General features: G+C 47.3%; 1 protein-coding gene across 2 annotated transcripts in view; it reads right to left on the reverse strand.

Annotated features, from left to right (window-relative positions):
• The window catches only part of LOC138526301 (E3 SUMO-protein ligase RanBP2-like), a 1824256-nt gene that overhangs the window by 1299606 nt on the left and 507258 nt on the right, over positions 1-17392 (reverse strand). For both annotated transcript variants that reach the window (XM_069636876.1, XM_069636877.1), the window contains exon 9: positions 8000-8209. In XM_069636876.1, coding sequence (XP_069492977.1) covers positions 8000-8209 — 210 coding nt within the window. The remainder of the gene's footprint in view (positions 1-7999; positions 8210-17392) is intronic.

A 17392-nucleotide genomic window follows, 5' to 3' on the forward strand; every position in this document is an offset into this window, starting at 1 on the left:
GTGAGAAATCCGGAATGAATCTGCGGTAGATATTAGCAAATCCGAGCATGCTTTGTACCCCTTTAACTGAGCTGGGTGAAGGCCACTTGAGAATTGCGTCCACTTTGAGAGTCCATTCGGACTCCTTTTGGAGTCAGGATAAATCCAAGGAATTCAACTTCCGTAGTATGAAAAACACATTTTTCCAATTTTGCATATAGCTTGTGCTGGCATAGTTTCTCAAGGACAGCACGCACATGCTTAACATGGTCTGATTCTGAGGAGGAGTACACTAGAATATCGTCTATGTATACGACAACACAGACGTCAAAGAGTTCACGAAGGACATCGTTCATAAAATACTGGAAGGCTGCTGGTGCATTGCACAACCCGAAGGGCATCACCTGATATTCGAATAATCCGTACTTGGTGTGAAAGGCAGTCTTCCATTCGTCGCCTTTCTTTACACGTACCAGATGATATGCCCCTCGGAGATCCAATTTAGTGTAGATGCAAGCATCCTTTACTCGGTCTAGCAATTCGGGGATCAAAGACAATGGGTATCGGTTCTTCACCGTAATCTGATTTAATGCGCAGTAGTCTATGCATGTTCTGAGGTCACCTTACTTTTTAGGCACGAAGAAAAAAGCTGAGGATGCAGGGGACTTGGATGGACGAATAAAGCCATTAGCAAGGTATTGGTCCAAGTATTGTCGTAGGTGAAGGTTTTCGGGTTCCGTAAGGGCTTAGATCCGGCTGCATGGAGGTTGTGCATCAGGTATGAGGTCGATTTGACAATCGTATGATCTGTGAGGTGGTAAGGTGTTTGTCTGTTCTTTTTGAAAAACATCCTGGAATTCTTGATATTCTTGAGGTAACTGCAAGACTGGATTAGCAACTGTGGCCAGGCCTTTGTTCAAGGTTTTTTCCGGGTAAAAGGTGTGTGCACAATCCGGGAAGGTTATTCTCTTCTCTCGCCAATCAATACTAGGATTATGTGTTTCCAACCAAGGTATCCCCAGTATTATTTGGAACTGCAGGGCTTTGATTAAATCAAACATAATAGTCTCTCGATGCCCATCTTGACCCAACAGTGTCATCTCTGTGGTGGAATGAGTTACAGGCCCAGAGGTAATTTCAGTTCCATCAACTGTGGTGATGACATCCGGAGAGGTTTTTTTGCAGAAAGGTAGATTCATCCTAGAAGCCAACTCGTGGTCCATATAGTTTCCTACGGCCCCACTATCAACGTATGCCCTTACTGCGTGCGTATGTGATGGCTGCCTTGGATCAATAAGGACCATTGGTATGATTAGGTGCGAGGTCTGAGTGTCCTCCTTCAAGCTCGGCAAGCGGACCTCTACGCTTGTCGGGCGTGGTCGCTTCCCGAATCAGGTTCGGTTTGATTTCTATCAGCGACTCCGACTATTTTCTTGGATGGTTTTATAGGGCAATCCCGTAGAAAATGTCCTGAGGCCCCACAGTATAGACACAATTGCATCTGCCGTCTCCTTTCTCCTTCCTTTTGAGTTAAGGGTCCCTTAACACCCCCGATCTGCATAGGTTCTGCTGCATCTGTTCCTTTGGGGGTGACGTTGGGTTTAACGAATACCCGATTCTCGAACTTAGCTCGGTCAGCCTTTCTATTCTGAAGTCGATGGTCTAACTGGACCACTAAGTCTATATATTCTGCGCAATCCTGAGGTGGGTTCACAACTTGGGCCAAAACATCTTTAAGTTCTCCCCGAAGTCCACGATGAAATAGTGTAATTTGTTTTACCTCTGGCCATCCGGTTTCCACCACCAACCTATTAAAGGTTGCAATATAGGTTAACAGATCCTGGTTACCTTGTCGTAGGGATAAAAGTTTGTTATCCAGGGCTTGTCCGTGGGAATGTCTAGCGAATAGTCTTTCCATGCTCATTTGAAAACCCTGAAAGTCCCGAAGAAGAGGGTCATCCTGATTGACTAGTGGGATCGACCAATCAGCTGCACTGCCACTCAAATTTGATAATACAAAAGCTACTTTGGCTTGGTCATTTGGAAAAGCTCCAGGTCTGCATAAAAAGTGCAAGCGACATTGGTTCATAAACATGGCAAACCTTTTTGGATCCCCAGCAAAGCGTTCAGGTGGAGCTAAAGGAATAGCCCCTGGTAAAACCACTTGCACCGGATTGCTCGATGAAACAGGAGTTGGATTTCCCCCCCCCCCCCCCCCGGGTCCTGGTAAAGGTGTTTGCCCTGCTTGGTTGTGCAGCAGCTGCCTAACCAGATCGTCAGTGCGCTCCTTCGAGACAATCAGTTCTCTCCTGAGGGCATTAGTCTCTTGGCGAGCGGAGTGCACTTCCGTCCTAAGTTCCCCCAATAATTGGGCCATTTGGTCGGTTTCTGAGGTTTCCATGATGTTCTGTTACGCTCACCTGGCTCCAACAGGGGCGTCGGTCGGATCCGGACGGCTGCGGTCTCCACCAACGTGATGCTTAGTGCAGAGATGACTGACTGAACTGGCCCTCCTAATCTTGTCTGCTTGACCCGTAGAAGTATTCTCCTGCAAGTGGAGAGATGGATTTATCCACCCGTGGATTCAAGTGATGGCACCCCCCCCACAGTCCTCCCCACTAATCTCCTCCGAAGTGCCCTCTCAGCAATCTCACCTTATACTCTTGGATTGCAGGGGCGCGTTGATGCCAGTTATTTCACTGGCTTGAAGACGTGGTAGAGTTCTGGATAGTATTGACTCTGAGGTTCCTGGCGAGGACCAGTAAGTATCAAGTCCATAGAGTTCAATATGTCCGATGATCACTCTTGTCCCCCCCCCCTTCCTTCCTTGTCTTGCAGCTGAGTTTGTGAGAAGATGCTCTTGTGGTAGCTGGTGACGTGCAGGTAAGAGTATGTATTACCCGACGCTGTCCGGTAAATGTTGCACGTGTTCAACGTGTTGTTTTCTCTTTCTTTGCAGGTGCGGCACATGAAGATGTGGCGAGTTATAGAATAATGCCTCCGGTGGTAAATCAGGTAAGTCTATGGTGAGAAGAGTTAAATTTGTTGGTTTTCTCGGCTCACCTTGTTGTTTTCTTATGTCCCCCAGGTGCAGGAGTTCGGCGAAGAAATTATGGAGGCAGTGCCGAATCGAAAGATGCTGCAAGGACTGGTGAGTATGGCACGGCGCTGCAGCCGGAGATGCGACGCGTACTGAAATTATGTTCTTTCCAGGTCCGGAGGCGAGATGGATCCGGAATCAGATGAGGAATTCGAAAATAGTTGGTTTTCTAACCTTGTCCTTTTCTTTCCCCTTTGTTTTAGGAGCTCCAGATTCGAGGCGGACGTGGCAGAAGACTGGATGCTGATTACAGGCACGGTGAGCGCTACGCTGCTGGATGCAGAATAACGCGAAGCGTGTGCTGCTGTTCGGGCGTGGTTTAAATAGCCTCCAAAGTAGTTCCAGGTAAGAAGTTCCCCAGAACCACGCCCAAGTAAAAAATAGTCCCTGTAATAAAATAGTCCCATCCAGGCCTCACGTTGGCTTGGACTCACTTGCAGCATGGTCTGCATCAGGTAAGTAAAGTCTATGAGCCTGATTTCTATGATGAGCCTGGCGCCTAAGGCGCCAGGACTGAACCCAAACAGCCCCCAGCCGGGGATGTTGGGGTTTTAATAAGTATCTGGATGCCTGTTCCCGGAGCTGATGGGCTTGGTCCTGATGCCCGGGGGTAGGCATCATGACAGAAATTCAGCTTTGCTCCCGTCACCCAAGACTAAATGAATTAAATACTCTATACCACCAACTGTACATCCTGTTTAGAAAACATACTACCCCCTAAATTCATTATGGAAAATACTGACATATTCACGCCCTTTCTCTGCAGAATGGTAAATGCCTCCATTAGGGACCACAAAGTACCTGGACAATTAAAACTGTCACTGTAACACCGCTAGTCAAGAAACCAGGCTTAGACCAACAGTACCATGCAACTCTCTGTCCCATTACAAATTGCAACTTTTTATTAAAGATACTCGACAAAGTTGTTACAAGCCAATTTCGGGACTTTGTTGAGACAAACAAACTTGCATCCCCAGCAATCAGGCTTCAGATGAGCCCATGGAACGGAGACACCACTGCTTGATCGCCAGACCAAGATGCTCAGTATTCTGGATGAGGGAAAGGCAGGCATGTTAATATTACTGGACCTCTCGGCAGCTTTCGATGTGCTAGACCATCAGAAGCTCTGAGAGGCCCTAGATAAATCAAGAAACTGCTCCCAAGAAGCCATTGACTGGATAACGTCCTTCTTGGAAGAAAGATACTCCAAGATCAAATGGGGCGACCACTCCTCCACTCCACGTTTGGTGGACTGCGGTGTACCCCAGGCGGCGAGTTTTTCACCCTGCCTCTTTAACCTCTATCTGCACTGCCTTTGCACCCTGCTCGCCAAACAGAGTATTTTTCACAAACTTTGCCAATGACACACAACTAGTCATCGAGCTAACTGGATGTCACACCACATACAATAAAAAGCTCACTTACTTCTACAACTCCATTGAGGCCTGGAGAAAGTCCAACTGGATGTGCCTCAATGGATCTAAGACAGAGCTTATGATATTTGGCTCCCTTCAGGCCAGAGCAAAGCTAGATCCAGCCTATTCGGCTTTTGAAATGAAAGACACTAAAATTAAGGTCGCCGACAAAGTCAAGACACTGGTGTCTACTTACAGGCATCGCTAGGAGGTGGTGCTCAGGTGGCATATCTGAAATGCAATTGACAATACCACCAGAGACTATTAAATTGGATTAGACCACTGCTGAGCCAACAAAACAGCGCTATCATTGCCAGAGCTACGATCCTATCAAGACTGGATAATGGAAATTCGCTGATGCTGGGGGCCAGTAGCAAATGTATTAAACAATGCCAAGTCATCCAGAATAATGTGGTTAGGACTATCTCAGGGAAATCAAGAAGAGAACACATTACTGGAGACAGAATATCTCTTCACTGGTTAACCTTAGAAGATCGCATCATCTTTAAATCCATGTCCATTGTCCACCATTGTATATTTGGATAGGCCCAGACTTATCTTAAAAGTCAAATCATTCCTTACGAACCAAGCCACACCTTAAGGTCAAAAGACCCTACGTTTGGTAAAAGTCAGCCACTCAAAAAAAAATAAAAAAATAAACCAATGGATTAGGCAGGGCATTCCCCATCAAAGCAGCCACCAAATGGAATGACCTTCCAAACCATCTAAGATTGGAACCTAACTACTTACAGTTTCGGTAAAAAAAAAACCTGAAAAACTCACTGTTTAAATAACCACTTGTCAAGCCTACCATTACCCAACACTTCTTTACTGAAATTTGATGTGATGTTTCTAATGTTCTGTCCTTGTCTACATGTGATGCGCCCTAATGCCCGTGGACTGCGGCGCTATCTGTTGGATGATGGATAGCACCCATTTATCGGTGGTGATGGTCTTCTACTGTGCAACAAAGAGCCACCCCCCTACTGGGGTGCTGAATCGGTGGGGGGTGGATTATTTTGGTCTTGTCAGGCCTGTTTCGGGACTTGACCTCTGGAGGAGGATCCTAGTCTTCGCTGTCTTCCTCTGTAGGGTGGAGACTGTCCCTTATAAACCTCTTGGGTGTTGCCAGTACGGGAAGTTTGTGGACGGTACGAGGACCTGTAGTCTCTCACAGTCCTGGAAAACCTTGCTTTCCCCAAGCAAAAGGATTGGCCGTGTTGTTGTAGCATGCCAACTGAACGGGCTGTTTCCATGTCAGCCTTGATGGCTTGTATGGTCTCGTCAATCTTCTTCCCAAACAGGATGACTCTGTCAAAAGGCATATCAACTACTTTCGACTGGACCTCAGGAAGAAAACGCGTGGCTTTCAGCCACCCTTGGCGGCATAACACTGCCCTATTGCCCATCTGGCGGAAACCTGTATCCCCTATATCCCCAGCAGCTGAGATGGCATGGTCCGACGCCGCTTCTCCTTCATGTAGCAGTGTAAGTGCTTCATCCCGCTTGAAATCTGGCAGGAACTCAATAATTTGTCCCATTAAGAACCAGAGTTTGCAGCCGTAGCGGGAGAGAATGGCAAGTGAGTTTGTCACCTTGATGGTTGTCACGGCTGTTGTGATTACTCTATTGCCAAAGGTGGCTGTTTTCCCTCCTTGTCTGGAGGCACCATACAGGGAGAGGAGGGATTGGCACAGCATTTACGGGCTGCTACAGAAACAACTGACTCTGGACAGGGGTGTGTGCGCTATGATTTGGGTGCTGAATCTGGGACCTTCTATTTTTTCCTCAAAAGAATCCTAATCTGGGGCACCGACAATGGGTTTCTCATGACAGGGTGGACATCCTCCCAGATATATTCCAGCACTGGAATGGACACCCTTTATTTCCTGGATGCTTCTCGTTGCTGGTAAAGGAACCTCTCTTTTTTCTGCTCTTCAGGTAGAAGGTCAAAAAGCTTTGCAGCTCATGCCATGAGTGCATAGAAGGAGCCAATTTCATCTGGGAGCGAATCTCTTGGCGATGGGTCTGCTGGCTCACCATCACCTGGTACCAGATCTTCAAACTAGTCTGGAGTGAGTGTCTGGAGAACCATCTGATGGATAGTCTTCGGTGATCGGTAGCAAAGGAGGAACCCCTGGAAGAGGTCCTGAGGGCAGAGGACGAGCTACCCTCTCCCGTGTAGGGAATTAACGAGGTTGCACTAGTGGGGGGAATGGTGCAGTCGGAAGCCAATGTTCTGAAACTAGTGTCTGTGGTGTGGATATTATATCCATTGACACATCTCTTGAGCCAGACAGTATCTCCCTTGAGACAGGAGGCCTTGGAGAAGGTTGAGGTGCTACTGGAGGAGTTGGGTGCTACTGGAGGAGCTAGGGTGGGCCCTTGAGGTAGAGGAGGGTCTTATTTTGGAGGACCATGTGGCAGCATGTTAACAACAGCTTCCTCTTGTTCGTTCTCTGGGGACACCCTCTTCAGAGTCTCTGGGACAGAATCAGACCCCTGCTGTAGTAGTTGTGCAGGAGGAGCGATGGATAGATAGGGAACTGAAGGAGGTACAAAAGGAGCCAATGAGAACATGGCTGAGCCAGAGTTGGCTTGGGGAGGAAGGACAAAGTGGATGGGACATCTTTGTCCACCGAAACTCCCTTTGGGAACGTGGAAACGAAGGGCCTCCGTACCGGCGCTTCGATGATAAATACGTGCTTGGCAATGGCAGAGACCTGGATGGAAATGCTGATGAAGATGTGGTAGTCGACAGGACAGAAGTAGTGGTTTTACTAGTTGAGGTAATTCCCGGGGTTGTCGAGGATTTTGGGCAACTGTGTGTCGTGGACAGGGTCGGTGATGATACCGATTATGGAACTGTAGTCGTGGGTCTTGGATGAGAATGACTGGCAGATGGTACAGTTGTTTAAGTGGTGGTCCGGATACAGACAGTTGACACTGTTCATGAAGATCATCAATGTAAACGTTTTTCAGATTACATGGTGAGCAGGCCTTAAAAGGCTTTTCTTCCCCCCGGTCAGTCATGTCGACAGACTTCTGAAGGCCTCAGATGGAAGATTGGAACTCTGGAGGCAATTGAATGGACCAAATCACTACTGCCATCAGCGAGAAACTCTGATGGAAAAAATGATTAAAAAACCAAATCAAAATCATCAAAAATCATCAGAAATTAAGAATTCGAGGACTTCCATAACAGGTGGGAACAGATCTGAAGATGGCCAACAGGGATGCAGCTAAGGGGACCTGTCTAATTGGCTGTGGGCAGTATGACCCAAAGCGACTGTAATAGAGCACTAAAGCGACAAGCAGTTTAGAAAATGTAAAGGTAAATTGCTTTATTGTTACTGAGGATTTCCAATCTGATGACAGGGAATGTTCAAAAGCATGTGAATCCATGAAAGATCCAATGTTGGAGAATAATGAGTGTTGAAGGACATTGAGGAGGGGAGAGAAGATAGGGCATAGGGAGATGCAAGCATTGAAAGGATTCACTTACCATTATCACATCTGGCTAGTTCAGCAAGCTCCGGATCACTGCATTCCACACTTCTGAAGTCATCAGATCCCAGAAAAGACTGCTCCATCATTGCTTCATTTTCAAACAAAACTTCAAACAAAGCGGTTTGTCCACTTTTATTTGCAAAGGTCTCCACAACCACCCTACAAAACTCTTGCTGGTTCTGGCTTAAATTTAGTAGCATGTGCCCTGTTGGAAAAAGAACAATAATGGAATCAGAAAATACTATTGTTTGTTATGTTTTTATTGCAATCTTTATATCAGAAAGAAATTTCAGGAACCAATATAGCAAATGATCAGAACCATACTCAACACATGCAATAAAATAGGAATATTTGCAGATTTTAAAGTTTTATCAGTGACTCAACTTACAAATTGTCATCCCACATCGAAAAGCATCACAAAGGAGGCAACAGAAGGAAACAAGTGTTTGAAGGAAGAGAATACAAAGAAATGGAGTTCACAACCAGCTACCACATAAACGCTCCAACTTCAGTAAACCAAGCATATTGTTACAGTGTTTTCATCAACCCTCCTACCTATCTTTCAGAAATATTCTGACAAGCCACCTGTTCAAGTGATCATCAGTGCACCGCTGTGCGGTTGTCTTGACACTAACTAACGCCTAGATGCCCCTGGGCTTCGTGCGCTAATATAAATGCATAAATAAAATAAATCAACTTTGTGAAGGGGCTTAAAACTGTTCAAAAGTGTGTTGACAAAAGGAGAGGTCAGAAACCTGCGCTTCTCCAGAGGTTTTGACCGACATTATCCCTCACCATTGACTATGCTCTATAGGGATGATGGTGTCACGCCGCGCGCTCGCTCGCAGGCGCCACTTACCTGTCCTGGAGTCTCGGGTCCACGGCCGCAGCGGTCTCCTCCTTCATGGAGGCTGTACCCGCGGTGGCGTCTTTCCTCACGCCGACCCGCGGTCCGGATGGGCTCCGTGGACGCCGCCATCTTGCGAGGATCTGCGCATGCGCGGATCGTCAGTATTCGACGTCCCGCGCATGCGCAGTGTCGGAACATGCGTTAAGAGCCTCGCTTTGATCCCGGGCCTTAAAAGAGCACCGCATACACAGGGACAACGCGTCTCAACGCGGTTGTTACTGTGTATGTGCTGCTGGAGTCCTGGCGCTCGTGCCTCAGCCCTCCAGTTCCCTGCCTTGCCTTATCCTGCCAAACCCTGCCTCTTCTCCTTGTCCTCTTCCTGCTCCTTGGTCCTCCTAACCCTTGCTTCCCTGTTCTGCTGGGTCTTTGCCTGCCTCCTGGTTTAGGGTAGGGGAGGTCCTGTCTGGGTTCCTAGATTAACTCTCAAGTGGGATTTCCCTGTCTGTCCTGCTTCTCCTTGCAGTCCTTTTTCCCTTGCCTGTCTTGTGCCCTGCCGGTACCTGTGCCTTGCTGCCTCCTTTGATTTTCCTGAGTTCAGCTTTCGCTATCATCGGTGTCTTCATCAAGCCTTCTCAGCCAGTGGAAACACTGTCCCGACGTCACGCAAATACTGAGAAGTGCCACCCGTGGCGTTGGGAGTTGGTCCAGTGCCATCCTGTCATATATCGTCAGGAGGGGATTGGGCTAATTTCTCGCGCTACCCATTCATCGGCAATAGATACACCGACATACTGGCAACCTCAACTCCACTGTCTACAGGAAGAAAAGGTAACCAGCGATCTCGTGAAGACTCGTTTAACAGATGGGAGTGGTTGTCAAAAACATCTGGAGAGAAAGTGTTGTAGACCCCAGACTGGTGGATACACAATTCATCACTGTAACATATCCTTCAATTATTTAGTTTAAAATATTAAAATCAAATAATAACCTTGAAAAGTAGTTAACTGGCAGGCAGCTGAAAAATGCTGGTAATGGAAAGCGGTCCAAGATCGCTGCTTACTGCATTTGTCATCGAGGAGTAATAATCTTAAATCTTATATATCAAGCGCTTATCCGCCATCAGGTCATTGAGACAATTCATCGAACAGTGGAAGGTGGATGGGTGACGACAGGATAGGCTAAGCCACAGAAGACAGAATATTCTGGATGGCCTGGCCTGTATGATGAACGATTCAACAGAAGTGAAAACTTCATTAGCTTTGTTAGGATGGGTTTGGAAAAATACTTTTGGGTCCCAAGGATGTTATCTATAGCATGTTGGTCACTTTAGTACTTGGTACTATAATAGGTAAATTGAAAGTGTCTAAAAGAGGCCGCCAGGGGGCGCGCTGATGCCGTGATCCTCATGTCACGGGACCGCAAAGTGGCTTGAGCCCCCACACTGTTCAGCCCCCACACCGCCACGCTACAGCCGCAGCTTCAAAAGCAGACAAAAATCAGCTCTGTAACCACAAAGAAACAGCCGGCGAACTCTGCGGCGAAAGTGAAAGCGGAAGATCCCAACCTGCTTGTAAGTGCGCAGGAGGAAAGCAGCCTGCAGAGGAGATGCCGGTGCCCGGGACATCGAAGATGATGTGCCGAGGGAGTGAGGGTGGGTAAGCCTGTGCCCCCCCTCACTACAACCAGCACTCGCTGCAGTGGTTGAGGGGGACCCTCCCCAATCGCCCAGCTAGGCGGCTGGCGTGTGTGTTGGGGCCGGCCCGCCAGGTGGAGGAGTCCCTGTGTAATACCACAGCTGGGAAGTGAGCAGCGCGCCCCCAACTCGTGGGGCGCTCACATAAAGACGACGGGCCCCATAAGACCAGAAGTGCCTGACCTCAACACGAGGCTGAGACGAGCAGAAGCGTATATAAGACAGCAGAGGGGAACGGTGGAAGAATACCCCTAACCCACGGGGAGCCCACGAAGACCGCAGGTCCAAGCAACGCTTGGGGGGCCGGGCCCAAATGAGAGGAGGAGGCAGGCTGGAGCCCAAATAGTTCTACAGTGGGTAAGCAAGGAGAGCACCCCCAACTCACAGGACACTCGCATAGAGACAGCGGGACCCCACAGTGCGAGGCCTCAATCAGAGGAGGAGGTGAGTTGGAGCCCAAACGGGGCTCGAAGGAGATACCCCCTTGGAGGAGAAATGGATGCTGGACAACTATCTGGTCCTCAATAGGAGCAAGACAGAGTTAATGATTGTAGGCAGCTCACACGCCTTACATTGTCTGAATCATTCTTATAGCTCTTTTAAACTAGGAGATGATAATATAATTCCACTCCCAAAAACCAAAATACTGGGAGTCACTCTCGCGCAGACTCTTAATATGAGAGCTCATGTCACCTCGGTTGTGTCTTCAGCTATCTATTATGTCAAGTTACTGTCACATTTGAGACCACTTATTTCACAAAAAAGTGCTCAAAACATTGCAAGAGCAATAATCAGAGAAAGATGGATTATTGCTGTAGTTTACTACTGGGTATTTGTACGCTGGATCTAAAAAGGCTGCAGGTTGTGCAGAATTGGGCGGTGAGAATTGTTTTAGGGCTCTCTAGGCGCGACCATGTATCAGATGCTAGGCGTTCCCTTCACTGGTTACCTATAGAATCAAGGATTAAGTTCAGGACTCTAGTCATCACTTTTAAGTGTAGAATGCAAAAGATGCCATCCTACCTACAGCTCCATATTAATGATAAAGTTAATTCCAGAACCTTGAGATCTGGGTCACAAAATCTACTGGAGCAACTTAGACCTAGGACATCTAAAGCAGAGAATGGTGCGTTCGCATTTAAAGCGCCCATTTTGTGGAACCAATTGCCAGGATATATGCGCAACCACAAATCGCTAGTAAACTTTAAGGAAGATTTGAAAACTCTACTCTTTACCTGATAAGTACCACCTGGTAGTGCCTTAGAATGAAAAGACCTCAAGTAGTTATCACTTTGTTTCTTATTTGTCTCAGATGCTCCCGTTCCCCGAGTCTCTAGTTATATGTTACTTTGTCTGCGCCTTATAAATTCCATGTAATGTAATGTAAAGGAAGGCAGAGGGAGCGCAGTGGAGTGGAGGGGGACATTACCCCATTATCCCACTCAGGGATAATAAAGCCCACACAAGGGCCAACAAGAACAGGGCCGCCCAGGCTTGGGAATCGTTGGAGGCAAGCTGCACTAGACGCGGATTGATGCTGGGCCCACATGTGAATGAGCGAAAGAGACTGGAGCAACAGGAGGAACCCTGCATTGTTAGACTGAAGGAGCCAGAGAACAACAGAATAAGGGGTGACCCGCGAACATATTGGGTGCCTCCATACCCGCATTAGTACTCCGACAGGGAGGACAAGACACTCTGATAACTCAACAGAGACTCTTGGAAGAAGTCCCCCCCCGCGTCCACCCCACCGGCACCAGCGGTCGGCTAACTACTGGATGAGGGCAACCCTTCCGCCCTTCAGAAGAGGGGAAAAGAAGAGGCTAAGAGAGCACCGACCACCAGCGCCCATTGATTATTGAAGGAACACCCAAAAGGAGGCCAGTGCATAACAGCAGGTAGAGGTGCAAGGTTGAAGTTGGCTGCCTACAAATACACACCCGGGGGTCTGGGAGTTGGAGGCATAGCGCAGCCTGACCTGAATACCGCCCCAGAGGAATCCGCAGTCACTAAAAAAGATGTTGCCGCATTAATGCAAGAAATTAGGAACATGAGGGCGGACATCAGGAGCAGGGTGGATAGGATCACTCAAAGGATAGACAATGGAGGAGGGACTTGATTAAGTGGAGCACAATCAATCCTCTCTCGACACCCTAGAGACACAAATGGACATGCGGTTGTCCAAAATGGAGAGGCGCGATGAAGAGGTCAGGCGTAACAACCTTAGGTTTTTTGGTATCCCGGCTCGAGAGGGGAAGACAGCTCGACCTGAAGAGGGCACTACATGAGGTCATGAAATTGGTTTTCGAGGATGACACCATTGACAAAGCCAAGAACGAAAGAGTTCAACGAGCAGGTGGGGCTGTGGGAGGCCCAAAGTCAGTCCTCACCTGGTTTCACAATTATGCAGACAAAACAAAAATTTGAGAAAAAGCAAGGCAGAGAGGACCGGTCATGTACGACACATCCAGAGTAACAATCTTCCAGGACTTGTCTTCCCTGACCCTAACCAAGTGGAGGATGTGCTCACCTCGGACTAAGTGGCTAAAAGAGAAAGGAGTGAGCTATAGGTGGGGGTTCCCTTTCTCCATCTCCTTCGAAATTCATGGACACAAATATAGACTGACATAGGAAGACATTCGTCAGGATACCTGGGAGATGCTTGGAGAAGCAGGCACATCGAAGAATGGTAGAGATAAGGCAGAAGGTGACAGACACTGGCTGATTAAGGGACCCAGGAGAAGACAGATGCCGGGATCTAGGAAATATAGGAAGTTGAACACATCGCCTATGGCAGACACATGATTCATAGTGAGCAGCAGCCAAAGGTGTTGACACAGGACCAGGGAGGTTCCCTCTCGATGAACAAGGGTTCTGTTTGAACAAGTAGGCCCCAAGGTGGTCGGTTAAAGTGGTTTGCAGTGGAGGGCACTGGCCGGTTATGAAGGTAGACTGTAGCCTGGAAGGTTGATGTTTGGGCAGGTGAGATGGGGGAGGGGGCTCAAAGGTAATGAGGTGCTTTAGGTGCAGGACAGGCATGGATCTGGTTCCAACCGGTGGTCCGGCCTTTTCCTGGTGACGTTAACCGGTAGGAGTCGGGCGCCCTTTAGGGTAACTAAGGGGAGGGGGGGGATATCAGTGTGGAGGGTATGATCCGGATCTTCTTAAAGTTGGGGTTTTCGGTTGTCAGGGATGGATTTATGTGGCTAGGCCGCCTGGAGTTGCAAGGGGACACAGATGTGGGGGAATAGCAGGATGTCTTAAGTTTTGGATGCACAGGGGAGGCAACCTGAGGGTGGAGACCCTGAATGGAAAGACGATGAATTCTCCCACGAAAAGGTCTTTAGTGTCCAGAGAATTTCGCAGAGCCGGCCTAGATGTTATGTTCATCCAGGAGACTAAATATGCTACGGGGAGGAATGAAAGATCCCTGGCAGGACACTGGGTCAAGAATACTGGGGCTCGGGACCCCTGAGAAAAGCGGGGGTGGGAATTCTCATTGGGAAAGGGCTAGGAATGGAGATCACAAAGGTCTGGGCTGACGAGGAGGGTAGGGCCCTCCTGGTCTCCGGGATTATTAAAAAGGTGGGATTCACATTTGCTACTGCCCCAACCAGGGTCAACTGCGGTTTGTGAAGAAACCTCTCCCTAAGATAATGCTCGAAGCCTCAGGTAACATAATATTGGGGGGTGATTTCAATGCTTGGGCATATTTCAAGCTTGACAGACAGGCCAGGGATCGGGGTGGGAGGGACGCTGTGCCGAGACTGGCCTACGGCAAGATCTAGGAGATGCTGGAGGTCTATGGGCTGCGGGATCTATGGCGGCACATGCACCCGGAGGAAAAAGGCCATACGTTTTACTCTGCTCCACAGAGCACTTTCACTAGAATTGACTATATAGATCAAGGGGTCTATGGGGCGAAGCAGCGAGCTCAGAGATTTCTCCGATCACATGGTCAGACCATGACCTGTTATTGGTGGACTTGAACTGGCAGGGGATGGTGCACAGGGGGTCCAAATGGAGATGCAACTAATCCCTGTGGAAAGACCCTGTGTTCCAAGTGGAAGTGGCCAAAGAGAATGAGGAATTCTTTTAAATTAATAACACGGGAGAGGTCTCGAGGAGAACGGTATGGGAGGGGGGGGGGCGACATGGAGGGGGATCCTGATCCAGGAGGGGCCCGGAAGAAACAAGAGCGGACTCTAATTGAAAACAGAGTGCAGGCCGTGATTGCGCAGCTAGATAGGAGGGCCAGAGATGCCACTGATTGGCGGGAGGAAAGGGTTATGGAAGCGAGGGGGAAAAGGGAAGAGCTTAGACTACTAGAGGAAGGTCAAATCAGGAAATTACAGTTCTTGAAACAAAAGTTCTATGAAAAAGGAGAGGAGGTGGACGCACTCCTGGCAGCTAGTCCTAGGGGATAACGGGCTGATCGCTGGGTGAAGGCCATAGAAGGGTTTGATATAATACAGGACCAACGGGAGAAGGGGATCCAAGAAGCCTTCACTTCCTTTATGAAAAACTCTACAAAACTGACACAAGTCTGGAGGCCGGGGAAATAAAGTACCTGGACGAAATCCCCAGAGGAGGCCGAGGCAATGGAGGCTCCAATAACGGCCTAGGAAATCAAAAGGGCGGTGGCAAGGGTACCTATGGGGAAGGCCCCAGGGCAGGACGGCTTCTCAGCAGGTTTTTACAAGGCTTTCATAAACCCCCTCATGCCGTTCATGGTAGAATGTTTAATGTTAGAATGTTTAATGTTCTGGGCAAACTCCTGGAAAAGCTGGCAATCTCCCAACTTAATCTTCACACTGAATCCGTTGGTTATCTCCATGACGATCAGTCTGGCTTCAGAGCAGCCAGAAGCTCGGAAACTGCTCTCCTTATCCTCCGTGAAGACCTGCTTTCTTTTTTTTTTTAACAACACTATTAGTTTTCTCATAAACAACAATAATAAGAAAAACAATGTTTCACAGACAGTATAAGCATGAAATGTACAAACTGACAAGAGTATTTTAAGTAGTTCATGTCAAGCAGAAAACCAACCATAGTGAAACATAACCATCGAGAAGAACCACAACCACACAAGACAAGACAAAAAAAACAAAAAAAAAGGGAACCCCACTCTCTACACCTCGAATACCATTACCCCCAAAACAATGCCATCTCACCATCAGTCATACAAGGTCATAAAAGGACCCCACAATCTCAAATAATCTTCATCCTTATCTTTATTATGAAATGAAACCTTGTCATACTGTGCCAACACATGTAATTCCGTCAGCCACTCATCAACATTAGGTTTCTTCCTTGATTTCCAAACCCTGAGTATTAACTTAATAGCCACCATAATGGCCCTATCAATCCAACAAGAATGTCTCGCAATTCGACCACTCCTATCTTTACGGGAAAGTAAGATGACATTCACTGCCGACCTCCGCAAAACCACATCAATAATCAAATCAATCAATCACTGCTGTCCAAAACTCCAGCACTCTCGGGCAATCCCACAGTAAATGCACTAAAGTACCTCTATCACTGTTACAACTCCAACACAAATCATCCGGTCGGAGCCCCAATCTAAACATCCTAACAGGTGTCCAATACACCTTCCCAATAATTTTTTTGTCGAATTAACCGTAAGCCCATATCAGGACCCAAGTGCAAATTAACCTTTAGAATGTATTTCCAATCCAACTCAGAAATCTCATCCAGGACATCATCAGACCAAATATTTCTTAATCTAGAACATGCCTCCCGAAGTTTCTCATTAATAGGCATAAATTGCATATAGGTATGCACTCCATATTCCGGACCTTCCAATAAGGTAGCAATCTCTGGTTTATTTCCAATAGAACCATCAGCCAAAACCAATCTACAAGTTATCAAATTTTCAAAAGCCAAGTATCTATTCAATTCACTTCGCCTCAAACCATACCTATTCATTAATGCCTCAAAACTCAACAACCTATCCCCACCCAATACATCTGCCAATTTCAGGATACCCTTATTAATCCAACTAAGCCAACTCAAACATTTATTATCAATCTGCAAAGCAGCATTGTACCATATAGAAGCATCTCTACTGAATCCATAACTCATATCATTATCCCGAAACCACTCTCCAATTACCTGTCTAGTAGCCACAACCGGGCGCAACTTCAATCTCTTAATTGGCAATTTATCCATACTATATATGGATCTCAAGTCAAAAGGAGCACAAACGCCCCTTTCCATACGCAACCAAATTGTTTCATTCACCACTCTATCCCTAAAGTAATATGAGCTTTTTTAAGTACAAACGCCTTATAGTATTCCATCAAGTCAGGGAATCCAAAACCTCCATCTTCAACTTTTTGTACTAGCATGTATTTCGGAACCCGAGGCCTCTTACCAGAACCCCACAAGAAAGAAGAAAAAAGTTTCTCAATCTTAAGTAACTGCTTCTTATACAACAACGACGGGATGGACTGAATAACATACAAAATTTTTGGCAAAAGAACCATTTTAATTGCATTGATCTTTGCCCACAGATTCAGAGTCAATCTCTCCCATCTCCTAATCAATAATGACATTTGCGCATTCACCAAATCCAGATTATATTGCAGCAATTTCTTCAAGTCCCCAATAATATGAATTCCTAGATATTTAACCCCCTCTGGAGACCATTTACAATTCCATGAGCTCAAAACCGTATTCACACGCCGACCAGACAAAGGAAAAACCTCAGTCTTGTCCCAATTCACCTTGTGTCCTGACAATTCACCCACTTCTTGAAACATTGATTTTATTACATCTCCACACACTTCTGGATTCGATAACATAAGGAGCATATCATCAGC

Source organism: Ambystoma mexicanum, chromosome 7p, assembly GCF_040938575.1.
Source record: "Ambystoma mexicanum isolate Mex_15411 chromosome 7p, UKY_AmexF1_1, whole genome shotgun sequence".
NCBI classification, from domain to species: Eukaryota; Metazoa; Chordata; class Amphibia; order Caudata; family Ambystomatidae; genus Ambystoma; species Ambystoma mexicanum.